General features: G+C 40.6%; 1 protein-coding gene across 3 annotated transcripts in view; it reads left to right on the top strand.

Annotated features, from left to right (window-relative positions):
- Positions 1-26543, top strand: part of LOC128643047 (glutamate receptor ionotropic, NMDA 1-like) — a 382985-nt gene that overhangs the window by 263808 nt on the left and 92634 nt on the right. For all 3 annotated transcript variants that reach the window (XM_053695973.1, XM_053695975.1, XM_053695972.1), the window contains 4 exons: positions 6213-6331; positions 6473-6585; positions 11024-11172; positions 25490-25647. In XM_053695973.1, the coding sequence (XP_053551948.1) occupies positions 6213-6331; positions 6473-6585; positions 11024-11172; positions 25490-25647 (539 nt within the window). The remainder of the gene's footprint in view (positions 1-6212; positions 6332-6472; positions 6586-11023; positions 11173-25489; positions 25648-26543) is intronic.

Here is a 26543-nt window from a genome sequence, read left to right as displayed (position 1 = left end):
AATTGACTGAGAAAATACTGCTAATACCGATGTAATGTAAGTGCAGCCTTAAATGCAGTAGTAGCGACTGGTATCAGGCTGATATATATGTATGTATACTCTGAGGTATTTCTGGGGAATGGAATTTCACTAAGAAAATACTGTCTATATTAAAGTAATATTTGAGCCTACACTGCAGTGAAAGCGACTAGCAGCAGGCTTATTAATAACACTTCATAATTTTCATTTTTAAAACGTTTACTGGCATGTTAATCGTTTTTTCTGAGGTACTTGGTGATAAAACTTTATGGGCATGATTTTTACCACATGGCTGTCGTTTGTTTCTGAATAAAAACAGTTTACTGAGCTTCCCCACTGTTGTAATATGAGTGGGAGGGGCCTATTTTAGCGCTTTATTGCGCAGTAAAAATTTAGTCACAGTCTTCCTATTTCTTCCTCCATGATCCAGGACGTCTCTACAGAGCCCAGGGGTCTCCAAAACTAGTTTTGAGGGAGGTAATCAGTCACAGCAGATCTGTGACAGTGTGTTTGACTGTGATAAAAAACGTTTATTATTTCAACTGTTATCCGTTTTGGGTATTAAGGGGTTAATCATCCTTTTGCTTGTGGGTGCAATTCTCTGCTAACTTTATACATTTTCTGTTAAAATTTGGTTGTTTTAACATATTTGGTTCATCGTTAATTCAACTGTGTCACATTTTTATGTTTCTTAAAGGCGCAGTAGCGTTTTTTATATAGCTTGTAAATTTATTTAAAAGTTTTTTTCCAAGCTTGCTAGTATTATTGCTAGTCTGTTTAAACATGTCTGACACAGATGAAGCTGTTTGTTCAATATGTTTAAAGGCCAATGTGGAGCCCAATAGAAATTTGTGCACTCAATGTATAGATGTTACTTTGAATAAAAGTCAAACTTATCACCAGACAACGAGGGAGAAGTTATGCCGACTAACTCTCCTCACGTGTCAGTACCTTCGCCTCCCGCTCAGGAGGTGCGTGATATTGTGGCGCCAAGTACATCAGGGCGGCCCATACAAATCACTTTGCAAGACATGGCTAATGTTATGACTGAAGTACTATCTAAATTGCCAGAATTTAGAGGTAAACGAGATCACTCTGGAATAAGAACAGAGTGCGCTGATAATAATAGAGCCATGTCTGATACTGCGTCACAATTTGCAGAACATGAGGACGGAGAGCTTCATTCTGTGGGTGACGGATCTGATCCAAGTAAACTGGATTCAGACATTTCAAATTTTAAATTTAAGCTTGAGAACCTCCGTGTATTACTAGGGGAGGTTTTAGCGGCTCTGAATGATTGTAACACGGTTGCAATTCCAGAGAAAGTATGTAGGCTGGATAAATATTTTGCGGTACCGGCGTGTACTGACGTTTTTCCTATACCTAAAAGGCTTACAGAAATTGTTAACAAGGAGTGGGATAGACCCGGTGTGCCTTTTTCACCCCCTCCTATATTTAGAAAAATGTTTCCAATAGACGCCACCACACGGGACTTATGGCAGACGGTCCCTAAGGTGGAGGGAGCAGTTTCTACTCTCGCTAAGCGCACCACTATCCCGGTGGAGGATAGCTGTGCTTTTTCAGATCCAATGGATAAAAAGTTAGAGGGTTACCTTAAGAAAATGTTTGTTCAACAAGGTTTTATATTACAACCCCTTGCATGCATTGCGCCTGTCACTGCTGCGGCGGCATTCTGGTTTGAGTCTCTGGAAGAGACCCTTAGCACAGCTCCATTGGATGAGATTATGAACAAGCTTAAAGCCCTTAAGCTAGCTAATTCATTTATTTCTGATGCTGTAGTACACTTAACCAAACTTACGGCTAAGAACTCTGGATTCGCCATTCAAGCGCGTAGAGCGCTGTGGCTTAAATCCTGGTCAGCTGATGTGACTTCTAAATCTAAATTGCTTAATATTCCTTTCAAAGGGCAGACATTATTCGGGCCCGGTTTGAAAGAAATTATCGCTGACATTACTGGAGGTAAGGGCCATGCCCTGCCTCAAAACAGGGCCAAACCAAGGGCTAAACAGTCTAATTTTCGTGCCTTTCATAACTTCAAGGCAGGAGCAGCATCAACTTCCTCCGCTCCAAGACAGGAAGGAACTGTTGCTCGCTACAGGCAGGGCTGGAAACCTAACCAGTCCTGGAACAAGGGCAAGCAGGCCAGAAAACCTGCTGCTGCCCCTAAGACAGCATGAAGTGAGGGCCCCCGATCTGGAAACGGATCTAGTGGGGGGCAGACTTTCTCTCTTCGCCCAGGCTTGGGCAAGAGATGTCCAGGATCCCTGGGCGTTGGAGATCATATCTCAGGGATATCTTCTGGACTTCAAAGCTTCTCCTCCACAAGGGAGATTTCATCTTTCAAGGTTATCAGCAAACCAGATAAAGAAAGAGGCGTTTCTACGCTGTGTACAAGACCTCTTACTAATGGGAGTGATCCACCCAGTTCCGCGGTCGGAACACGGACAAGGATTCTATTCAAATCTGTTTGTGGTTCCCAAAAAAGAGGGAACCTTCAGACCAATCTTGGACTTAAAGATCCTAAACAAATTCCTAAGAGTTCCATCGTTCAAAATGGAAACTATTCGAACCATCTTACCCATGATCCAAGAGGGTCAGTACATGACCACAGTGGATTTAAAGGATGCCTACCTTCACATACCGATTCACAAGGATCATTACCGGTATCTAAGATTTGCCTTCCTAAACAGGCATTACCAGTTTGTAGCTCTTCCCTTCGGGTTAGCTACGGCTCCAAGAATCTTTACAAAGGTTCTGGGCTCTCTTCTGGCGGTACTAAGACCGCGAGGCATAGCGGTAGCTCCGTACCTAGACGACATTCTGATACAAGCGTCAAGTTTCCAAACTGCCAAGTCTCATACAGAGTTAGTTCTGGCATTTCTAAGGTCGCATGGGTGGAAGGTGAACGTAGAAAAGAGTTCTCTATTGCCACTCACAAGAGTTCCCTTCTTAGGGACTCTTATAGATTCTGTAGAAATGAAAATTTACCTGACGGAGGACAGGTTATCAAAACTTCTAAATGCTTGCCGTGTCCTTCATTCCATTCAACACCCGTCAGTGGCTCAGTGCATGGAGGTAATCGGCTTAATGGTAGCGGCAATGGACATAGTACCTTTTGCGCGCCTGCATCTCAGACCGCTGCAATTGTGCATGCTAAGTCAGTGGAATGGGGATTACTCAGATTTGTCCCCTCTGCTAAATCTGGATCTAGAGACCAGAGATTCTCTTCTATGGTGGCTTTCTCGGCCACATCTGTCCAAGGGGATGCCCTTCCGCAGGCCAAATTGGACGATTGTAACAACAGACGCCAGCCTTCTAGGTTGGGGCGCAGTCTGGAATTCCCTGAAGGCTCAGGGATCATGGACTCAGGAGGAGAGACTCCTTCCAATAAACATTCTGGAATTAAGAGCAATTTTCAATGCTCTTCTGGCTTGGCCTCAGTTAGCAACTCTGAGGTTCATCAGGTTTCAGTCGGACAACATCACGACTGTGGCTTACATCAACCATCAAGGAGGAACAAGGAGTTCCCTAGCGATGATGGAAGTCTCAAAGATAATTCGCTGGGCAGAGTCTCACTCTTGCCACCTGTCAGCGATCCACATCCCAGGCGTGGAGAACTGGGAAGAGGATTTTCTAAGTCGCCAGACCTTTCATCCGGGGGAGTGGGAACTTCATCCGGAGGTGTTTGCCCAACTGCTTCATCATTGGGGCAAACCAGATCTGGATCTCATGGCGTCTCGCCAGAACGCCAAGCTTCCTTGTTACGGATCCAGGTCCAGGGACCCGGGAGCGGTACTGATAGATGCTCTGACAGCACCTTGGGTCTTCAACATGGCTTATGTGTTTCCACCCTTCCCGATGCTTCCTCGATTGATTGCCAGGATCAAACAGGAGAGAGCATCGATGATTCTAATAGCGCCTGCGTGGCCACGCAGGACCTGGTATGCAGATCTAGTGGACATGTCGTCCTGTCCACCATGGTCTCTGCCTCTGAGACAGGACCTTCTGATTCAGGGTCCTTTCAAACATCCAAATCTAATTTCTCTGAGGCTGACTGCATGGAGATTGAACGCTTGATTCTATCAAAGCGGGGATTCTCGGAGTCAGTGATTGATACCTTAATACAGGCTAGGAAACCTGTTACCAGGAAAATTTAACATAAAATATGGCGTAAATACTTATATTGGTGCGAATCCAAGAGTTACTCATGGAGTAAGGTTAGGATTCCTAGGATATTGTCTTTTCTACAAGAAGGTTTAGAAAAGGCTTTATCTGCTAGTTCGTTAAAGGGACAGATTTCAGCTCTGTCTATCCTTTTACACAAACGTCTGGCAGAAGTTCCAGACGTTCAGGCTTTTTGTCAGGCTTTGGCTAGGATTAAGCCTGTGTTTAAGACTGTTGCTCCGCCGTGGAGCTTAAACTTAGTTCTTAACGTTCTGCAAGGTGTTCCGTTTGAACCCCTTCATTCCATTGATATCAAGCTGTTATCTTGGAAAGTTCTGTTTTTAATGGCTATTTCCTCGGCTCGAAGAGTCTCTGAGTTATCGGCCTTACATTGTGATTCTCCTTATCTGATTTTTCATTCAGACAAGGTAGTTCTGCGTACTAAACCTGGGTTCTTACCTCAGGTAGTCACTAACAAGAATATCAATCAAGAGATTGTTGTTCCATCATTGTGCCCTAACCCTTCTTCAAAGAAGGAACGACTTCTGCACAATCTGGACGTCGTCCGTGCCCTGAAATTTTATTTGCAGGCAACTAAAGATTTTCATCAAACTTCTTCCCTGTTTGTCGTTTATTCTGGACAGAGGAGAGGTCAAAAAGCTTCGGCTACCTCTCTCTCTTTTTGGCTTCGTAGCATAATACGTTTAGCCTATGAGACTGCTGGACAGCAGCCTCCTGAAAGGATTACAGCTCATTCTACTAGAGCTGTGGCTTCCACTTGGGCCTTTAAGAATGAGGCCTCTGTTGAACAGATTTGCAAGGCTGCAACTTGGTCTTCACTTCACACTTTTTCAAAATTTTACAAATTTGACACTTTTGCTTCTTCGGAGGCTGTTTTTGGGAGAAAGGTTCTACAGGCAGTGGTTCCTTCCGTGTAAAGATCCTGCCTGTCCCTCCCGTCATCCGTGTACTTTTAGCTTTGGTATTGGTATCCCATAAGTAATGGATGACCCGTGGACTGACTACACTTAACAGGAGAAAATATAATTTATGCTTACCTGATAAATTCATTTCTCCTGTAGTGTAGTCAGTCCACGGCCCGCCCTGTTTTTTACGGCAGGTCTAAATTTTAAATTAAACTCCAGTCACCACTGCACTCTATAGTTTTCTCCTTTCTCGTTTGGTTTCGGTCGAATGACTGGGTATGACGTAGAGGGGAGGAGCTATATGGCAGCTCTGCTTGGGTGATCCTCTTGCACTTCCTGTTAGGGAGGAGATATAATCCCATAAGTAATGGATGACCCGTGGACTGACTACACTACAGGAGAAATGAATTTATCAGGTAAGCATAAATTATATTTTTTTTTTGTCAGCAATGTACCCAATACCACTGGGTAGATATTTGACTTAAGTAAACATACACAAACTGGTGCGCTTACTGCCCACTTGCAGGGACTCCTTGTAGCGTTTCTTCAGCCCAGACACATCTGGCTAGCTCCCGATAGGACCACACCTCCGTTGCAGGAAGCATCGTAATCTGCCCAATACACCAGGAAGTGACATAAATACATAGGATGCTTCCGCACTCTAGCAGTGAACAAGTGCGGTGAACCTGCATGATCCGCGTATGCATGGTTCCTCGGTGACCTTCATTGCGGAAAGATTTTATTTTGCTGTTGATTGCCTTGGTTTTAAGCAATAAAGGAATGTTTGTCTTTTTAAAGCCTGCCTGTCAGTGATCTTTATACTAACCGGACTAGCAAGAGTGCAGAAGCATCCTATGTATAGATATTTGACTTGATAGTAAAGAAAATGCCAAATGTGAAGTTGTGGGAATAATTTGTTACAAGATCATCTATACATGTATAGAGTTTCAGATCAATGATGTAAAATGATAAGAAATCACTAGCTCCTTAATTTTTTATTTCTGCCCCATCACAATGCAGTTGTTATTTCTTGTTGAGATCATATGAGCTGCACATTTACTTACCTGTCTTTCTGTGTGTTAGGAAATTCCGAGGAGCACACTGGATTCATTTATGCAGCCATTTCAAAGCACACTGTGGCTTCTTGTAGGGCTGTCCGTGCATGTGGTTGCTGTCATGTTATATCTGTTGGATCGCTTCAGGTGAGTGCATCTATGAAATAATCACTGTAAGCACAAATAACATTAGACATGTTTATTGTAGCAGAATTAAAAGAGACATGTCCCTTTAATATATATTTTTGTGATACGAAACTTACTGATTATATATGTGTTCTCTTTCAGTCCATTTGGTCGTTTTAAAGTTAATAGCGAGGAAGAAGAGGAGGATGCCCTGACATTGTCTTCAGCTATGTGGTTCTCATGGGGCGTGCTGTTGAACTCGGGTATTGGAGAAGGTGAGATAACAGTATAGGGGCTAAATTTATAGATGCATATGAGGTTGCCAAAGGGCCCTCACAAAGACTAGTTTGTGTTCGAAATGTATTGAGCATCGTTTCACCTATACTCTCCACAATCTGGTAATGGCCATTAACATCTATATTTCCATCAGGTGCTCAATACATGATGTCACATCAAACACGAACTGCTAGAAACTCAGAGACACAATAATGACAACTGCAGTGCTTTGTAAATACTCAATGGTTTATGTAAATATTTGTAATGGTAAAATATTTGCTTGTCTGCTTTATAATGGTAATGTTGCATCCCTTGATAGATGCAAAGGTGTCTTGACGACTCGTAGATGCGAACTAGGGGCTGGTCGTGAGCATTCCGGGATGTTCTAGAGTCATGGTCCGGCTTTTCACTTACTTGTAGGCCCATTATGTCGAATTGATAAAAATGTTATTACAGCTCGTTTCACCACAGTTGTGTGTCGCTATTTCAAGGCTAACAATGTTATCTCCTTTTCTTTTTTTGCATATGTTAGAGGGGACTTCTTTTTATTAGAATGAGTTTATTTTCTTCAATGAATTTGTTTTTTAACATTTTTAAAGTGTTTTTTTTGTGATGCTGGTATTCTTCACTCAATGGGAAGATAGGTGAATGGCCACAAAATAGATGCGGCTCAACCGTTTTTAAAAACTTGCAACTCGCAGATGTGATGGGGGCTTTGAGTTGCTGCAAGTTTTTTTCACAAAACATTAGTTCCACTGATGAGTTTTGGTGAACGCAAGTCGAAACGCGTCAGTCTGTTTATTTACCTGCTCTGAACTTCACTGTTTTAACCCAGGTGTTTATGTTTTACCCCGTTTGTAACTAAGGGTTATTAATAAAAGTTGAATTTTAACTCCTATTCCGGTGCTCCTTGGATATGTCTATTGATGGCTTTTGGTGAACCTAGGCCATTGTCTCAGTATTCTGAATGCTGCTGTGTAACAGGAAGTAGTTTGATATTGGTTCCCATATATTACAGTACCTTGCTAATGTTTAAATACAGTGAAATATCCTTCACAGTGGAGCGCTAAGAGGACTCTTGTTAGAAGATAGATGGTACTCTATTGATTATAATGTGAGGAGTGGAGGTTACATATCTTTGAATTGCACATTTTTCTAGTTACAATGTGTCATGTTTGGGGGGTGTTCAGGTTGGAGCTCAGATGTGGTGCTTTTTGGTTCAGAAATCAAAACAGCCGCTTTCATCTTAGAAGAATTTCGCATAGGCATAATTATGCAGAAGAACAAAGATTCTTTATTGCAGATAAACAAAGTAAGAACAGACTGATATCAAGCAAAGGTAAAGTTCAAAGAAACAAGATTCTTCAGGTACTTGGTTATAGCAATGTAACAGGATACACAGGCATGATACACAGGTCCTTGGAATAGCAATGTAACAGGAAACTCAGGTACTTGGATTAGCAATGCAACAGGATACACAGGCAGGATACACAGATCCTTGGAATAGCAATGTAACAGGAAACTCAGGTACTTGGATTAGCAATGCAACAGGATATACAGGCAGGATACGCAGGTACGTAGAATAGCAATGTAACAGAAGACTCAGGTATGTGCTGTAGCAATGTAACAGGATACTCAGGTATGTGCAATAGCAATGTAACAGGAAACTCAGGTATGTGCAATAGCAATGTAACAGGAAACCCAGGTATGTGCAATAGCAATGTAACAGGAAACCCAGGTATGTGCAATAGCAATGTAACAGGAAACTCAGGTATGTGCAATAGCAATGTAACAGGAAACCCAGGTATGTGCAATAGCAATGTAACAGGAAACTCAGGTATGTGCAATAGCAATGTAACAGGAAACCCAGGTATGTGCAATAGCAATGTAACAGGAAATCCAGGTATGTGCAATAGCAATGTAACAGGAAACTCAGGTATGTGCAATAGCAATGTAACAGGAAACCCAGGTATGTGCAATAGCAATGTAACAGGAAACTCAGGTATGTGCAATAGCAATGTAACAGGAAACTCAGGTATGTGCAATAGCAATGCAACAGGAAACTCAGGTACTTGGATTAGCAATGCAACAGGATACACAGGCAGGATACACAGCAATGTAACAGGAAACTCAGGTATGTGCAATAGCAATGTAATAGGAAACCCAGGTATGTGCAATAGCAATGTAACAGGAAACTCAGGTATGTGCAATAGCAATGTAACAGGAAACTCAGGTACTTGGATTAGCAATGCAACAGGATACACAGGCAGGATACACAGCAATGTAACAGGAAACTCAGGTATGTGCAATAGCAATGTAACAGGAAACCCAGGTATGTGCAATAGCAATGTAACAGGAAACCCAGGTATGTGCAATAGCAATGTAACAGGAAACTCAGGTATGTGCAATAGCAATGTAACAGGAAACCCAGGTATGTGCAATAGCAAGGTAACAGGAAACTCAGGTATGTGCAATAGCAAGGTAACAGGAAACTCAGGTATGTGCAATAGCAAGGTAACAGGAAACTCAGGTACTTGGATTAGCAATGCAACAGGATACACAGGCAGGATACACAGTTCCTTGGAATAGCAATGTAATAGGATACTCAGGTATGTGCAATAGCAATGTAACAGGATACTCAAGTACTCTGCAGTATTTGTTAATATCACAGGTAGCAGAGTCCCCAGACTTAAATTAATACTTCACAGTATTGACTGGCTTGTATAACAGGACACAGACTTGAATTAACACTTCACAGTACTGGCATGAATAACAGGACACCGTCTTGAATTAACACTGCACAGTACTGACTTGTATAACAGGCAGAAGGATACACAGGTACTTGGATTGCAGCTTACAAACCTCACAGGTTGAATTGCATCTTACAAGATTTACAAGTTAGAAATGCAGCATACAGGCCTCACAGATTTGGAGAGACTCCCAGAAACAGACAGACTGGATACAGATAAAACAACATACTTTCAGAGCGCCTGAATGGGGGTAGGGACAGCCCATTTATAGTTGAGCAGCCAGACAGGTGTAAGCAAGCAGGAATCACAAAATGATCAGCCCTCTAGTGGTCAAGGATTAATCTTCTATAGAGGAAATTAAAGGGACAGATACCATTCAGGTAAGAATGTGACAGCAAAAAACAAGAAAACAGAAGTGTTGCATTTAATCCTGGGAATGGATATTACACAATGTTGCATTAGTTTTTTTTAGCAAGATTTAAGTTTCACAAATGTATTTTAGTGACTTTAGGCTACTTTGTCAGCGAACCCCACACATTAATTATTACGGATATGCATATATACGTTGTTCGGAATTTATTAGTGAAACAAATACCGAAAATGGCTGCAGTCTATATGGCATTCGGCTAATTTAACCTCCAGATTTATTAGAGTGCACATAACGAATCTATACAAAGCCCTATTCATTTTAATCCTAATCATAACTTAAAGTGTGCCCGCAGCTCCTCTGTACTTAGCACAGCAATGACGAAACCCACTTCCTCCAATCATGGCGTGCACCCCGAGGTGTCTAGCTTGTGAGGCCACACAGCGATTGGAGGAAGACAGTTTCATCGATGCTGTGCTAAGTACATCACGAGAAGTGGGTGGGGGATCGCCATTCTGGTTTTGCTAAAGATAAAGGTAAGTATTTAAAAAAATGCTGTAATGTTAAGTTTAATGAATGAAAGTGCCCATGTTTTTAATAATATTTTTAAAAAACGGGCACTCATTCAACTTTACATTCACTTTAATCTGAACCCATTAGTGGGGATTATTGTAGTCCATGATATGATTCCATGGGGACATTACAGTCCAACATCTCTGGCTCTTATGCATGAACATGAATATGTATGTTTGATTATATTTGTATATTTAGCTTGCCTCAATACAAAAAAAAAGCAGCTCGATCCTCCTTTTCCTACAGAGCGCCACAATTATGGAATGACCTCCCTCACACTTTAAAAACTTCCCCAAGCCTAAAATCCTTTAAGAGATCCCTCTATACATATCTCAAAACAGAATGCTCCTGTCATGGTTAAATATTTCATACCTGCTCTATGTTAAATGTTTGCATATAATGTGTATTTTTATTATTGTTTTTGTATTTTATTGTACCCTATTGTATCAATGCAATGTTTTGTGATCCCAGGACATACTTGAAAACGAGAGAAATCTCAATGTATCCTTCCTGGTAAAATATTTTATAAATAAATAAATAAATAAATATAGGGTGAACATTGTTACGCAGTGGGGGTTATTTTCAAATGTTGCCCTAGATTCCATTTCTTTCAAGTTAGGCTTGTCAATAAATTATATCACAGCACATTAATTCGATATATTGTCCAAATAATATATCTGCAACATCTCATAAACAGAACTTAGACAGTATTAATATGAACTGTAATAAATGTACATTTTTTTTTAGGGGCACCAAGAAGTTTTTCAGCTCGAATCCTTGGTATGGTGTGGGCTGGATTTGCTATGATCATTGTAGCTTCCTACACTGCTAACCTAGCTGCCTTCCTGGTGCTGGACAGGCCGGAGGAAAGAATAACTGGAATCAATGACCCACGGGTAAATATATTTATTTAAACCTTGCATGTAAATATATTATATATACTGTGTGTATATATATATATATATATATATATATATAAAAATATATAAATATATACATATCTTTATATATAGCAAGGGCAAAATGTCACTCGCCACTTCTGATCCCACCCACTACCCGGCCACACCACACCCACTAATCCACCGCTCTTTGTTTATGTTTAGCCATTGGGAAACACCTTATTGCACAGTCATTTTTAATATTGTTTTTATTTTATATCATAGCAAATCTAAATAATGCTGCATTCAGGAATAAATTATCAAAAATTAGTGCATAGCAGTTAGCAACATCAATTAGGCGTTTCTCCAACATTGGTGTGTCCGGTCCACGGCGTCATCCTTACTTGTGGGATATTCTCTTCCCCAACAGGAAATGGCAAAGAGTCCCAGCAAAGCTGGCCATATAGTCCCTCCTAGGCTCCGCCCACCCCAGTCATTCTCTTTGCCGTTGCACAGGCAATATCTCCACGGAGATGGTTAAGAGTTTTTTGGTGTTTTAATGTAGTTTTTATTCTTCTATCAAGTGTTTGTTATTTTAAAATAGTGCTGGTATGTACTATTTACTCTGAAACAGAAAAGGATGAAGATTTCTGTTTGAAAGAGGAAGATGATTTTAGCAGACAGTAACTAAAATCGATTGCTGTTTTCACATAGGACTGTTGAGATGAAGTAACTTCAGTTGGGGGAAACAGTTAGCAGACTTTTCTGCTTAAGGTATGACTAGCCATATTTCTAACAAGACTGAGTAATGCTGGAAGGCTGTCATTTCCCCTCATGTGGACCGGTAAGCCATTTTCTTAGTCAAACATAAAAGAATAATGGGGTTAAAAAGGGCTAAAAAACTGGTAGACATTTTTATGGGCTAAATCGATTGCTTTATTGGGGCATATTATTCAGATTCTAGCTAACAATTGGCATTTATAATCTTGGGGAACGTTTAAAAAACGGCAGGCACTGTGTTGGACACCTTTTTTAGTCAGGGGGCCTTTCTAGTTATAGACTGAGCCTCATTTTCGCGCCATTACTGCGCAGTTGTTTTTGGAGAGCAGGGCATGCAGAGGCATGTGTGAGGATCTAAGAATCACTAAAAAAGCTTCTAGAAGGCGTCATTTGGTATCATATTCCCCTTTGGGCTTGGTTGGGTCTCAGCAAAGACTATAGCTGGGACTGTATAGGGGTTAAATTTAAAAACGGCTCCGGTTCCGTTATTTTAAGGGTTAAAGCTCTGAAATTTGGTGTGCAATACTTTTAATGCTTTAAGACACTGTGGTGAAATTTTGGTAATTTTTGAACAATTCCTTCATACTTTTTCACATATTCAGTAATAAAGTGTTTTCAGTTTGAAATTTAAAGAGACAGTAACGGTTTTATTTTAAAACGTTTTTTGTGCTTTGTTGACAAGTTTAAGCCTGTTTAACATGTCTGTACCTTCAGATAAGCTATGTTCTATATGTATGAAAGCCAATGTGTCTCCCCATTTAAATTTATGTGATAATTGTGCCATAGCGTCCAAACAAAGTAAGGACAGTAATGCCACAGATAATGATATTGCCCAAGATGATTCCTCAAATGAGGGGAGTAAACATGATACTACATCATCCCCTACTGTGTCTACACCAGTTTTGCCCATACAGGAGGCCCCTAGTACATCTAGTGCGCCAATACTTATTACCATGCAACAATTAACGGCTATAATGGATAACTCCATAGCAAATCTTTTATCCAAAATGCCTACTTATCAGAGAAAGCGCGATTGCTCTGTTTTAAACACTGAAGAGCAAGAGGGCGCTGATGATAATTGTTCTGACATACCCTCACACCAATCTGAAGGGGCCATGAGGGAGGTTTTGTCTGATGGAGAAATCTCAGATTCAGGAAAAATTTCTCATCAAGCTGAACCTGATGTTGTGACATTTAAATTTAAATTAGAACATCTCCGCGCACTGCTTAAGGAGGTGTTATCTACTCTGGATGATTGTGACAATTTGGTCATTCCAGAGAAATTATGTAAGATGGACAAGTTCCTAGAGGTTCCGGTGCCCCCCGACGCTTTTCCTATACCCAAGCGGGTGGCGGACATAGTAAATAAAGAGTGGGAAAAGCCCGGCATACCTTTTGTTCCCCCCCCTATATTTAAGAAATTATTTCCTATAGTCGACCCCAGAAAGGACTTATGGCAGACAGTCCCCAAGGTCGAGGGGGCGGTTTCTACTCTAAACAAACGCACTACTATTCCTATCGAAGATAGTTGTGCTTTTAAAGATCCTATGGATAAAAAATTAGAAGGTTTGCTTAAAAAGATTTTTGTACAGCAAGGTTACCTTCTACAACCAATTTCATGCATTGTTCCTGTCACTACGGCAGCGTGTTTCTGGTTCGAGGAACTAGAAAAGTTGCTCAGTAGAGAAACTCCATATGAGGAGGTTATGGACAGAGTTCACGCACTTAAATTGGCTAACTCTTTTGTTTTAGATGCCGCTTTGCAATTAGCTAGATTAGCTGCGAAAAATTCAGGGTTTGCTATCGTGGCGCGCAGATCGCTTTGGCTAAAGTCTTGGTCAGCGGATGTGTCTTCCAAGACAAAATTGCTTAACATCCCTTTCAAAGGTAAAACATTATTTGGACCAGAATTGAAAGAGATTATTTCAGACATCACTGGGGGAAAGGGCCACGCCCTCCCACAGGATAGGTCTTTTAAGGCTAAAAATAAGCCTAATTTTCGTCCCTTTCGCAGAAACGGACCAGCCTCTAATTCTGCATCCTCTAAGTAAGAGGGTAATGCCTCACAGCCCAAACCAGCCTGGAAACCAATACAAGGCTGGAACAAGGGTAAGCAGGCCAAGAAGCCTACCACTGCTACCAAAACAGCATGAAGGGATAGCCCCCGATCCGGGACCGGATCTAGTGGGGGGCAGACTCTCTCTCTTTGCTCAGGCTTGGGCAAGAGATGTTCAGGATCCTTGGGCGCTAGAAATAGTTTCTCAAGGTTATCTCCTGGAATTCAAGGAACTACCCCCAAGGGGAAGGTTCCACAGGTCTCACTTATCCTCAAACAAAATAAAGAGACAGGCATTCTTACATTGTGTAGAAGACCTGTTAAAGATGGGAGTGATACATCCAGTTCCAATAAGGGAACAAGGAATGGGATTTTATTCCAATTTGTTCGTAGTTCCCAAAAAAGAGGGAACATTCAGACCAATTTTGGATTTGAAGATCCTAAACAAATTTCTCAGGGTACCATCGTTCAAAATGGAAACTATTCGAACGATCCTACCCACCATCCAGGAAAGTCAATTTATGACTACCGTGGATTTAAAGGATGCGTACCTACATATTCCTATCCACAAGGAACATCATCAGTTCCTAAGGTTCGCTTTTCTGGACAAGCATTACCAGTTTGTGGCACTTCCATTCGGATTAGCCACTGCTCCAAGGATTTTCACAAAGGTACTAGGGTCCCTTCTAGCGGTTCTAAGACCAAGGGGCATTGCAGTAGTACCTTACTTGGACGACATCCTAATACAAGCGTCGTCCCTGTCAATAGCAAAGGCTCATACGGACATCGTCCTAGCCTTTCTCAGATCTCACGGATGGAAGGTGAACAAAGAAAAAAGTTCTCTGTCCCCGTCGACAAGAGTCTAAGCTCTTGTCAAGTACTTCATTCTGTTCCTCGTCCTTCCATAGCGCAGTGCATGGAAGTAATAGGATTGATGGTTGCAACAATGGACATAGTTCCTTTTGCACGAATTCATCTAAGACCATTACAACTGTGCATGCTCAAACAGTGGAATGGGGATTATACAGACTTGTCTCCGATGATTCAAGTAGATCAAAAGACCAGAGATTCACTCCGTTGGTGGCTGACCCTGGACAATCTGTCCCAGGGAATGAGCTTCCGCAGACCAGAGTGGGTCATTGTCACGACCGACGCCAGTCTAGTGGGCTGGGGCGCGGTCTGGGAATCCCTGAAAGCTCAGGGTCTATGGTCTCGGGAAGAGTCTCTTCTCCCGATAAACATTCTGGAACTGAGAGCGATATTCAATGCTCTCAGAGCTTGGCCTCAACTAGCAAAGGCCAAATTCATAAGGTTCCAATCAGACAACATGACGACCGTTGCATATATCAATCATCAGGGGGGAACAAGGAGTTCCCTGGCGATGAAAGAGGTGACCAAAATAATTCAATGGGCGGAGGATCACTCCTGCCACTTGTCTGCGATCCACATCCCAGGAGTGGAAAATTGGGAAGCGGATTTTCTGAGTCGTCAGACATTCCATCCGGGGGAGTGGGAACTCCATCCGGAAATCTTTGCCCAAATAACTCAATTATGGGGCATTCCAGACATGGATCTGATGGCGTCTCGTCAGAACTTCAAGGTTCCTTGCTACGGGTCCAGATCCAGGGATCCAAAGGCGACCCTAGTAGATGCACTAGTAGCACCTTGGACTTTCAACCTAGCTTATGTATTCCCACCGTTTCCTCTCATTCCCAGGCTGGTAGCCAGGATCAATCAGGAGAGGGCCTCAGTGATCTTGATAGCTCCTGCATGGCCACGCAGGACTTGGTATGCAGACCTGGTGAATATGTCATCGGCTCCACCATAGAAGCTACCTTTGAGACGGGACCTTCTTGTTCAGGGTCCATTCGAACATCCGAATCTGGTTTCCCTCCAACTGACGGCTTGGAGATTGAACGCTTGATTTTATCAAAGCGTGGGTTTTCAGATTCTGTAATAGATACTCTGATTCAGGCTAGAAAACCTGTAACTAGAAAAATTTACCATAAAATATGGAAAAAATATATCTGTTGGTGTGAATCCAAAGGATTCCCATGGAACAAGATAAAAATTCCTAAGATTCTATCCTTTCTACAAGAAGGTTTGGAGAAAGGATTATCTGCAAGTTCTCTAAAGGGACAGATCTCTGCTTTATCTGTTTTACTGCACAAAAGACTGGCAGCTGTGCCAGATGTTCAAGCATTTGTTCAGGCTCTGGTTAGGATCAAGCCTGTTTACAGACCTTTGACTCCTCCCTGGAGTCTAAATCTAGTTCTTTCAGTTCTTCAAGGGGTTCCGTTTGAACCTTTACATTCCATAGATATTAAGTTACTATCTTGGAATGTTTTGTTTTTGGTTGCTATTTCTTCTGCTAGAAGAGTTTCAGAGTTATCTGCTCTGCAGTGTTCTCCGCCCTATCTGGTGTTCCATGCAGATAAGGTGGTTTTGCGTACTAAGCCTGGTTTTCTTCCGAAAGTTGTTTCTAACAAAAATATTAACCAGGAGATAGTTGTACCTTCTTTGTGTCCGAATCCAGTTTCAAAGAAGGAACGTTTGTTACACAATTTGGACGTTGTCCGTGCTCTAAAGTTCTATTTAGAGGCTACTAAAGATTTCAGACAAACATCTTCCTTGTTTGTTGTTTATTCTGGTAAAAGGAGAGGTCAAAAAGCGACTGCTACCTCTCTTTCCTTTTGGCTTAAAAGCATTATCCGATTGGCTTATGAGACTGCCGGACGGCAGCCTCCTGAAAGAATCACAGCTCACTCCACTAGGGCTGTGGCTTCCACATGGGCCTTCAAGAACGAGGCTTCTGTTGACCAGATATGTAAGGCAGCGACTTGGTCTTCACTGCACACTTTTGCCAAATTTTACAAATTTGATACTTTTGCTTCTTCGGAGGCTATTTTTGGGAGAAAGGTTTTGCAAGCTCTGGTGCCTTCCGTTTAGGTAACCTGATTTGCTCCCTCCCTTCATCCGTGTCCTAAAGCTTTGGTATTGGTTCCCACAAGTAAGGATGACGCCGTGGACCGGACACACCAATGTTGGAGAAAACAGAATTTATGCTTACCTGATAAATTACTTTCTCCAACGGTGTGTCCGGTCCACGGCCCGCCCTGGTTTTTTAATCAGGTCTGATGAATTATTTTCTCTAACTACAGTCACCACGGTACCATATGGTTTCTCCTATATATATTTCCTCCTGTCCGTCGGTCGAATGACTGGGGTGGGCGGAGCCTAGGAGGGACTATATGGCCAGCTTTGCTGGGACTCTTTGCCATTTCCTGTTGGGGAAGAGAATATCCCACAAGTAAGGATGACGCCGTGGACCGGACACACCGTTGGAGAAAGTAATTTATCAGGTAAGCATAAATTCTGTTTTTGGGGAAGACAACAGCTGGATGGAAAAAGGATGTTGTTGAACTGACAGAATGCAGAGAGTGCTGGCAGTCACGGAAGGTCATAAGAGATCCCTTCTCTCTCAGGCAATATCTTCTTTACCCTCTTTCTCCTCTCTTATATATCTTTTTTATTTCTTTTATTTTCACTCCACTCTCTCTTAACTGATTCTTCTCCACTTTCACTTTTCCTCTCTAATCCCACTTTCTGCCTCTGTTTAGCTTCTCAGAAGTAACGTTGTAAGCACTAATGGGGTCCCCACAGCTATAGAGGAATAACACATCCTTGCCCTTTCATGTATATATTATATCCCTTCAGATAATATTTTCAGAACATAGCCTAAAATGTGTGTCAGTGCGGCAGTAGGAGTGTACATTTAGCAAACACAATGTGCTAACTTTGCTACTTACAACACCCAACAGGGAGTGAATTTTGATTCAACTTCACTCACTAATTTTCACTCGCCACAGTTAAATTTCCACTCGCCGATGGTTAATGGGCGAGTGGAAATTTTGAGCCCTGATATATATTAAAGGGATATTGTACACTAGATTTTTCTTTGCATAAATGTTTTGTATATTATATTATACAGCCCATCTGGGAGTGTTTTTGTAACAATGTATAGTTTTGCTCATTTTTTAATAACATTGGGCTGATTTTCAGCCCCAAGGTATCAGATGTAGACTGAAGTCTACAGATTCCTGCTGTTTCTGTTTGTGTAAAGGGTGTTTTCATATGCAGGGGAGGGTGTGTGTCTGCTCTTTCTGCTTTCTCAGCCCCTTTCAGTGGGTGTCCCAGCCTAACCTTATGAGCAGTGCTAAACTGGAAGCTTCTGCCCCTTTCAGTGGGTGTCCCAGCCTAACCTTATGAACAGTGCTAAACTGGAAGCTTCTAAATAGTTTATAAAAGGTTTTATACTGGATTTTTAGATCAGTATCTGTGCATATTAGTCTTTATAGTAATGTCTATTACAGGCAGTTATATGAAAAGTGGTGCAAACTGTCCCTTAAATTATATATATTGGTGTGTAAAGTGGGAACAAATACTAGTTGAAAATGATTTTTTTGTGTATAATGGGTCTGATGGTTTATTGAAATTGATGTGACATAAAATCTCTAATGTCTTCAATTTTGTTTTATCAAACTATTGCTTGTAATTACCTCAATATATTCCAATCTCTTTTTTTCACTTTTTCTGATTCTCTCCTTTTTCTTATTTTTAAAAATGTGCATCGTTTTTATCTCATTCATTAAAAAAATAACAAATTTTGTTATAAGTCAGGCTGAATGTTCTCTAATGATTTAACATTCATTTTTACAAAAAAAAGAGTACATTTCGGTTTTTACAATGTAGTATTTGGTTCTTAAATGTTTCGTTTTAAATACTATATATTATACTATACTATATTGTATTCTTATGGCCTTCATTGTCGGTCTATTGAATCAGTGTTCAAATGTAATATTCAAATGTTATATATATATATATATATATATATATATAGGTTCTGGAGAAGCGGAGAATACATCACCGAAACATCACCGAAACATCAATTAAATTTAACTTTTTTTAAAAAAATCATGTGACTTCACTGTTAGTGTGTTGGGAATAATATTGGAGTGATAGTACAGGTGGTTGACCCAGGAGGGCGGATTCTGTAATTGAGTTTGTGTGTATATATATATATATATATATATATATATATATACACATATGAAAGTTACATTTATCTCTATAGAAACTGTGAAATAACAGAACAAATGTCAAGGGGAATATTCATTCTGCTGTTAAAATATCCAAATAATGTCTTCCTAAATTTAAACAATTATTACTGATGTATCTAGCTGAGTGTAATTTTACATTTTTTGTCTGTTAATATTTCTTTCTTTTACAAAGATATGACGAGTCCACAGATTTCATCCTTACTTGTGGGATATTAACCTCCTGCTAACAGGAAGTGGCAAAGAGCACCACAGCAGATCTGTATATATAGCTCCTCCCTTCCCTCCACCCCCAGTTATTCTCTTTGCCTGTGTTAGTAATAGGAAGAGGTAAAGCGAGGTGTTAGTTTTAGATTCTTCAATCAAGAAGTTTTTTATTTTAAATGGTACGGGTGAGTACTATTTTCCTCAGGGAGATATGAGAAGATTTATGCCCTGAGGTTGATGATCTTAGCAGATGTAACTAAGATCCATGTTGGTTCCCACAGAATTTCTGAAGGTAGTGCAAGAGAAATCTTCAGTGTGGAGAACGGTGTCATGCTACAAGCAGCATTGAGGTATGTTCAGTCTTTTATTCTGAGGAGACTTGGTATATCAGAGCTGAGAGACCTATGTTTATTCATATTGCCTAACATATAACGTTATACTCTATGGGGCTTGACACTGGGAGAGGCAACTTGTGAATTTATAGTTTATTAACAAGGGCTGCAAGTTTCTTTATTTACTAACGCCTAGATTTAGAGTTCTGCGGCCAAAGGGGTGCGTTAGCTACGCTTGCTTTTTTCTGGCCGCACCTTTTAAATACCGCTGGTATTTAGAGTTCACAGAATGGCTGCGTTAGGCTCCAAAAAGGGAGCGTATAGCATATTTACAGCAACTTCAACTCTCGATACCAGCGGTGCTTATGGACGCGGCCAGCTTCAAAAATGTGCTCGTGCACGATTCCCCCATAGAAAACAATGGGGCTGTTTGAGCTGAAAAAAAACCTAACACCTGCAAAAAATCAGCGTTCAGCTCCTAACGCAGCCCCATTGTTGTCTATGGGGAAACACTTCCTACGTCTGCACCTAACACTCTAACATGTACCCCGAGTCTAAACACCCCTAACCTTACACTTATTAACCCCTAATCTGCCGCCCCCGCTATCGCTGACCCCTGCATATTATTATTAACCCCTAATCTGCCGCTCCGTACACCCCCGCCACCTACATTATCCCTATGTACCCCTAATCTGCTGCCCTAACATCGCCGACCCCTATATTATATTTATTAACCCCTAATCTGCCGCCTCCAACGTCGCCTCCACCTAACTACACTTATTAACCCCTAATCTGCCGACCGGACCTGAGCGCTACTATAATAAATGTATTAACCCCTAATCCGCCTCACTCCCGCCTCAATAACCCTATAATAAATAGTATTAACCCCTAATCTGCCCTCCCTAACATTGCCGACACCTAACTTCAAGTATTAACCCCTAATCTGCCGACAGGAGCTCACCGCTACTGTAATAAATTTATTAACTCCTAAAGCTAAGTCTAACCATAACCCTAACACCCCACTAAATTAAATATAATTTAAATCTAACGAAATAAATTAACTCTTATTAAATAAATTATTCCTATTTAAAGCTAAATACTTACCTGTAAAATAAACCCTAATATAGCTACAATATAAATTATAATTATATTATAGCTATTTTAGGATTTATATTTATTTTACAGGTAACTTTGTATTTATTTTAACCAGGTACAATAGCTATTAAATAGTTAAGAACTATTTAATAGCTAAAATAGTTAAAATAATTACAAAATTACCTGTAAAATAAATCCTAACCTGTTACAATTAAACCTAACACTACACTATCAATAAATAAATTAAATTAAATACCTACAAATAAATACAATTAAACCTAACACTACACTATCAATACATTAATTAAATACAATACCTACAAATAACTACAATTAAATAAACTAACTAAAGTACAAAAAAATAAAAAAGAACTAAGTTACAAAAAATAATAAAATATTACATTAGAAAAATATTACAACAGTTTTAAACTAATTACACCTACTCTAAGCCCCCTAATAAAATAACAAAGACCCCCAAAATAAAAAAAATGCCCTACCCTATTCTAAATTTAAAGCTTCAGCTAGCAATTTTGAACCGACTAACTGTAGTCCGAGTACAAAAACATTTGTTAGATTGGTCACTCAGGATCTAGAAGCAGCTAGACACCAATCCCTATGGACACATAACTTGTCCAGAGGTGAACGTCTAGCGATAAAGACCCTTCAGGATGACCCCTCTATAGCCATTAGGCCCGCCGATAAAGGCGGGGCCATTGTGATATTGAACTATAGAGATTACCAAGCTGACATCTTGACTCAGTTGACTGACACACAGACTTACACTGAGTTGCCCAATGACCCCACTATGAGGTTTAAAGCACAACTGGATGCTCTGATCCAGATGGGCTTTGAACATAGTTGGTTGTCTGAGCATATTCGTGACTTTTGCTCCACGTCTTATCCAAAAATACCTATCCTATATTCCATTCCCAAGATACATAAAACATTGGACCATCCACCAGGCAGGCCCATTGTGTCGGCGAGGGATTCGCTGACACAACCGGTAGCTCAACTGGTTGATATACTACTACAACCTGTAGTAAAGGAAATTAAGTCATACATTATGGACACAGGGGACTTTATTCGTAAAATACGGACTGTTGACGTCCAGCATGATGACCTTTTGGTCTGTCTGGACGTCAACAGTCTGTATACTATTATTCCCCACACTGAGGGCCTTAAAGCTGTACAGGAACACATCACTAACAACCCTCTGTATGAGGGTCCACCGGTTGAATATTTCCTCTCTCTAATTGAATACTGTTTGTATAAAAATTACTTCAGATTTGAAAGTAAGTTTTATTTACAGACAGCTGGTACGGCCATGGGGTCCTCCATGGCCCCCGCATATGCCAATATATACATGTCTCAATTTGAAAATCTATATCTATGGAATTCTATTAATTCAGCAGTGATCTGCTATTATAGATTCATTGACGACATCTTTATTGTATGGCGGGGGACCATGGAGGACCTCCAAACTTGGTTTGAAAGTTACAACATGGCCACCAGCAATGTAAAATTCAAGATGACTGTTGATAGACAGACTATCAACTTTCTGGACCTGACGGTCTTTAAAAATGCACACCAACTGGGTACTACACTATATCATAAACAAACTGACCGTAACTCCATATTGAGAGCGGACAGTTGCCATCCTCCTGCCCTTCTAGAGGGCATAGTTAAGTCTCAGTTTATAAGAACAATGAGAAACAATTCAGACGCATATACTGGGGTCTCCCAACTGACAGGAGTGGGAGAGAGATTCCGTGAAAGGGGGTATAAACCATCGATTATCCAAAGTACCATGACCACAGTATCCACACTCACCCAAAATGATCTGATTAAGCCCACACAGAAGAGAGGCACAAGTAATAAGTTGATTATGTCTACAACATTTACCCCAGCTACAAAGAACACGGGACGAATTTTACATCAGCACTGGCCCATAATGGCATCTGATCCAAAATTAACATTCACCCAACAGCTACAACCTATGGTGGGATTTAGGAGGGGTACCAACCTTAAGGACCTCCTTATGCGAACAGATCAGAAATCTAGTTACACCACTGGGGCTACAATCAACATCAAAGGATCATATAGGTGCTTAGGCTGCACAACCTGCAACGGTCTGGTCAGCACCAAAACCTTTCATCACCCACACACAAATAGGAGATATGTGATTAAACATTCCATTACGTGTACTACTACACATGTAGTATACCTCCTTTTTTGCCCATGCTCGTGCTTCTATGTGGGTAAAACCACAGGCACGTTACGTGAACGAATGGCAAACCACAGGCATGCAATAAGATCTGCACTGAAATAAGGGGAATCCGAACAACCTGTGGCACGTCACTGTGCCAAACAAGGCCACTCTGTTTCTTCGATACGCTACATCCTCATTGACCATATACCCCCATTGGATCGGGGAGGAGACAGGAGCAAGATACTGCTTAAACGTGAAGCTCAGTGGATCTTCAAACTTGGAACTATCCATCCTGGTGGACTAAACACTACCCCAGATTTTAAAAACCTTGTTTGATCCCACAAGGCAGTGCTACGTACCTGGGGTATAACCCAGGGTCATAGTGGCTACGTGTAGCTTCCAGCCCCATTGCTCTAATGAGGTTTGTCGGCTGGTCGCTTACGACACACCCTAATGGGGGTAATTGCCCTCAACGGGGTAGTGGAAGCCTGGTCCCTGAGGCATAATTACCTACCCATGCACCTTAAACCTTGAATTGGGAAGCCATTAAATTACCTCTAAATGCGAGGGCGTAACAAGATGGACAATCTTTGTTTGATTATACTTGGCTTTTTTACTAGTTGGTCAAGTCTAATTTTGTTTACAATTGTGATAATGATGAATTTATAACGGATACAATGTCTATACTTATACACCACTCCATATTGCCTGACATGAGATTGCAGATAGAAGCACATATGTTCTTCTCTATAGAAGCTTGCTAATCTCCTAGATATTTCACTGTCAAATTAGGTGAATATCTTCAGCAGGCTTTGTAGTATGTAACCATAAATGCAGTACAAAAGTATCTGGATACATATATACATTATTTTGGTGATGTGAATTAATTTTTCTCCCAATTGGTCCCAATATATTACCAATATATACAATACTAGAAGGTGAGATTGAAGACGTACAGCCAGGAAAAGTGCCAATTTTATTTAAAAGTCATTTAACATCATTACATCAATTGATAACAAGTACAGCAAAAAAAACCATTTTTTGTTTATGAATTTATCCTTTTACATATCCTTACACATATATAATATTGTTTTAAACAACACTTCATTGTGATTAAGTATGATTATCACGTTTTGTCACAATATGATATGTTAGTGGGCTGCACTATGCAACAGATCACAGCGTTGTGACACAATCAATGCTTGTTTATCATCACCATGCCTACAGTAGCTATGGTGATTTGTATACACAAAAGCACTAGATCAGCCGATTATGAATAGCATTATGGCGATCTAACGTATTTTTTCAAATATTCTTTAGTCTGTGTCACCTCTTGTTTATTACACATTTAGATGATAAAGTAGATGTGGAATTGTGACATTATAGCTTGTACACTTAGTTCTATATAGCCGCGAAACCGGAAGTGAGATTATAGCACTTCCGGTAGGCTTTAGCACAGTGGAACGCAAGATGCGTTCCACACTCAATGTTTGGCGCACTTTGGAGCAACACCTGTTTGGTGAGTGATTTGTTAAAGCACTATAAATTGTTTGAGTTTGGCTTGTTAATTTATGCTGATGAAGGGGTTGTGAACCCCGAAAACGTTCCAATAAAGAAATTTGTGGAAGACCTGAGAGTGCATTTACCTTTGTTACATATATATATATGGAGCAGCGGTCTAAAGACCGCTGCTCCATAACCCTGTCCACCTGCTCTGAGCAGGCGGACAGACATCCCCGGAAAGCAACCCGATCGGGTTGATTGACACCTCCCTGCTGGCGGCCTATTGGCCGCGAGTCTGCAGGGGGCGGCGTTGCACCAGCAGCTCTTGTGAGCTGCTGGTGCAATGCTGAATACGGAGAGCGTATTGCTCTCCGTATTCAGTGAGGTCTTGCGGACCTGATCCGCACTGTCGGATCAGGTCCGCAAGACCTTTCATAAATAGAGGCCAAAGTCTCTCTTTCAAGTATCAAGTGGCATTTTTCCATGCATGTTTTATTTATGTATTTATTTTATAATTGCTGCTTTGGTTAACAGGCTTCTAATTCTTTATATGGCTCCCAAATATCTGTTTGTTCACATAATGCTGTCTGGATCATGACAAATGGTGCTTTTTTTTCTTTAAAGCGACATAAACCCCATAGTTTTTTCTTTTATGATTCAGATAGAGCATACAGTTTTCAACAACTTTTCAGTTAACTTCTATTATCAAATTGTGATTCTTTGTTTTCTTGGTATCTTTTGTTGAAAAGCAGGAAAGTAAGCTCAGGAGTGTGCACGTGTCTGCAGCACTATATGCAAGAACGTTACACATTAGCAATGGCACTAGATGGCAGCAGTTGCACACAACCTACCTAGGTATTTTTTTCAACAAGGAATACTAAAAGAACAAAGCAAAATCTAATAATAGAAATAAATTGATTTTTTTTTTTTTTTAAATTGTATGTTCTGTCTGAATCATGAAATAAAATATTTGGGTTTCATGTCCCTTTAATGTACTACTTATTTTCTAAATTTGCTTTTTTTTTTTCCCCTGCAGCTTCGGAATCCAAGTGACAAATTTATTTATGCTACAGTGAAGCAAAGCTCTGTCGATATTTACTTTAGACGGCAGGTTGAACTCAGTACAATGTATCGTCACATGGAAAAGCACAACTATGAGAGTGCTGCAGAAGCTATACAGGCTGTGCGAGATAAGTAAGACAACTGTCTCATTACATACAATTGTATATCACAGTGTTCTCCACAGAAATGTTTTACTAGCCGGGTGGCATTATGAAGTAGCCGGATGGGGGCAGTGTACTATTGTCTAATAATATATCATTTTCACCTACCTGAAGCATAAATTAATTGCATAATTTAACATAGTATGTATTTAAAGGGACTGTGTACTCCAGAATTGTTATTGTTTAAAAAGATAAGATAATCTCTTTATTACCCATTCCCGTTTTGCATAACCAACACGGTTATATTAATACACTTTTTTACCTCTGTGATTACCTTGTATCTAAGCCTTCGCAGACTGCCCCCTTATTTCAGTTCTTTTGACAGACTTTCATTTAGCCAATCAGTGACCTCTCACTTGTAAATCCACGGGCGTGGTCACAATGTTATCTGTATGTTTCACTTGAACTTACGCCCTCTGGCTGTGAAAAACTACCCAATGCATTGAAATAAGGGGCGGCCTTCAAGGTTTTAGAAATTAGCATATGAGCCTACCTAGGTTTAGCATTCAACAAAGAATACCAAGAGAACAAAGCAATTTTGATGATAAAAGTGAATTGGAATGTTGTTTAAAATTGCATTCCCTTTCTGAATCATGAAAGTTTAATTTTGACTAGAATGTCCTGGCTTGCTTTAATGATAATCTGTGCAATAAAAATCGAACATTTATAATACTGGCTAATTTTTAGCTGGGTAGTCAGTAAAATCAGCCATATGGTGCATAGGCTAAAAAGGCTCGCATAGAAACAGGTCAATACGGGGCTTGTTATATCAGCCCCATTATCTTTTAAAACAATAACAATTCTGGAGTAGACTGTCCCTTTAAGTTACCCAGACATGGGAATTGTCTGCATGCCTTTGGGGCCTCC

The sequence above is a fragment of the Bombina bombina genome, chromosome 12 (assembly GCF_027579735.1).
Source record: "Bombina bombina isolate aBomBom1 chromosome 12, aBomBom1.pri, whole genome shotgun sequence".
NCBI lineage: Eukaryota > Metazoa > Chordata > Amphibia > Anura > Bombinatoridae > Bombina > Bombina bombina.
The sequence above is the reverse complement of the archived record's forward strand: the minus strand, read 5'-3'. Positions and strand labels throughout refer to the sequence as shown.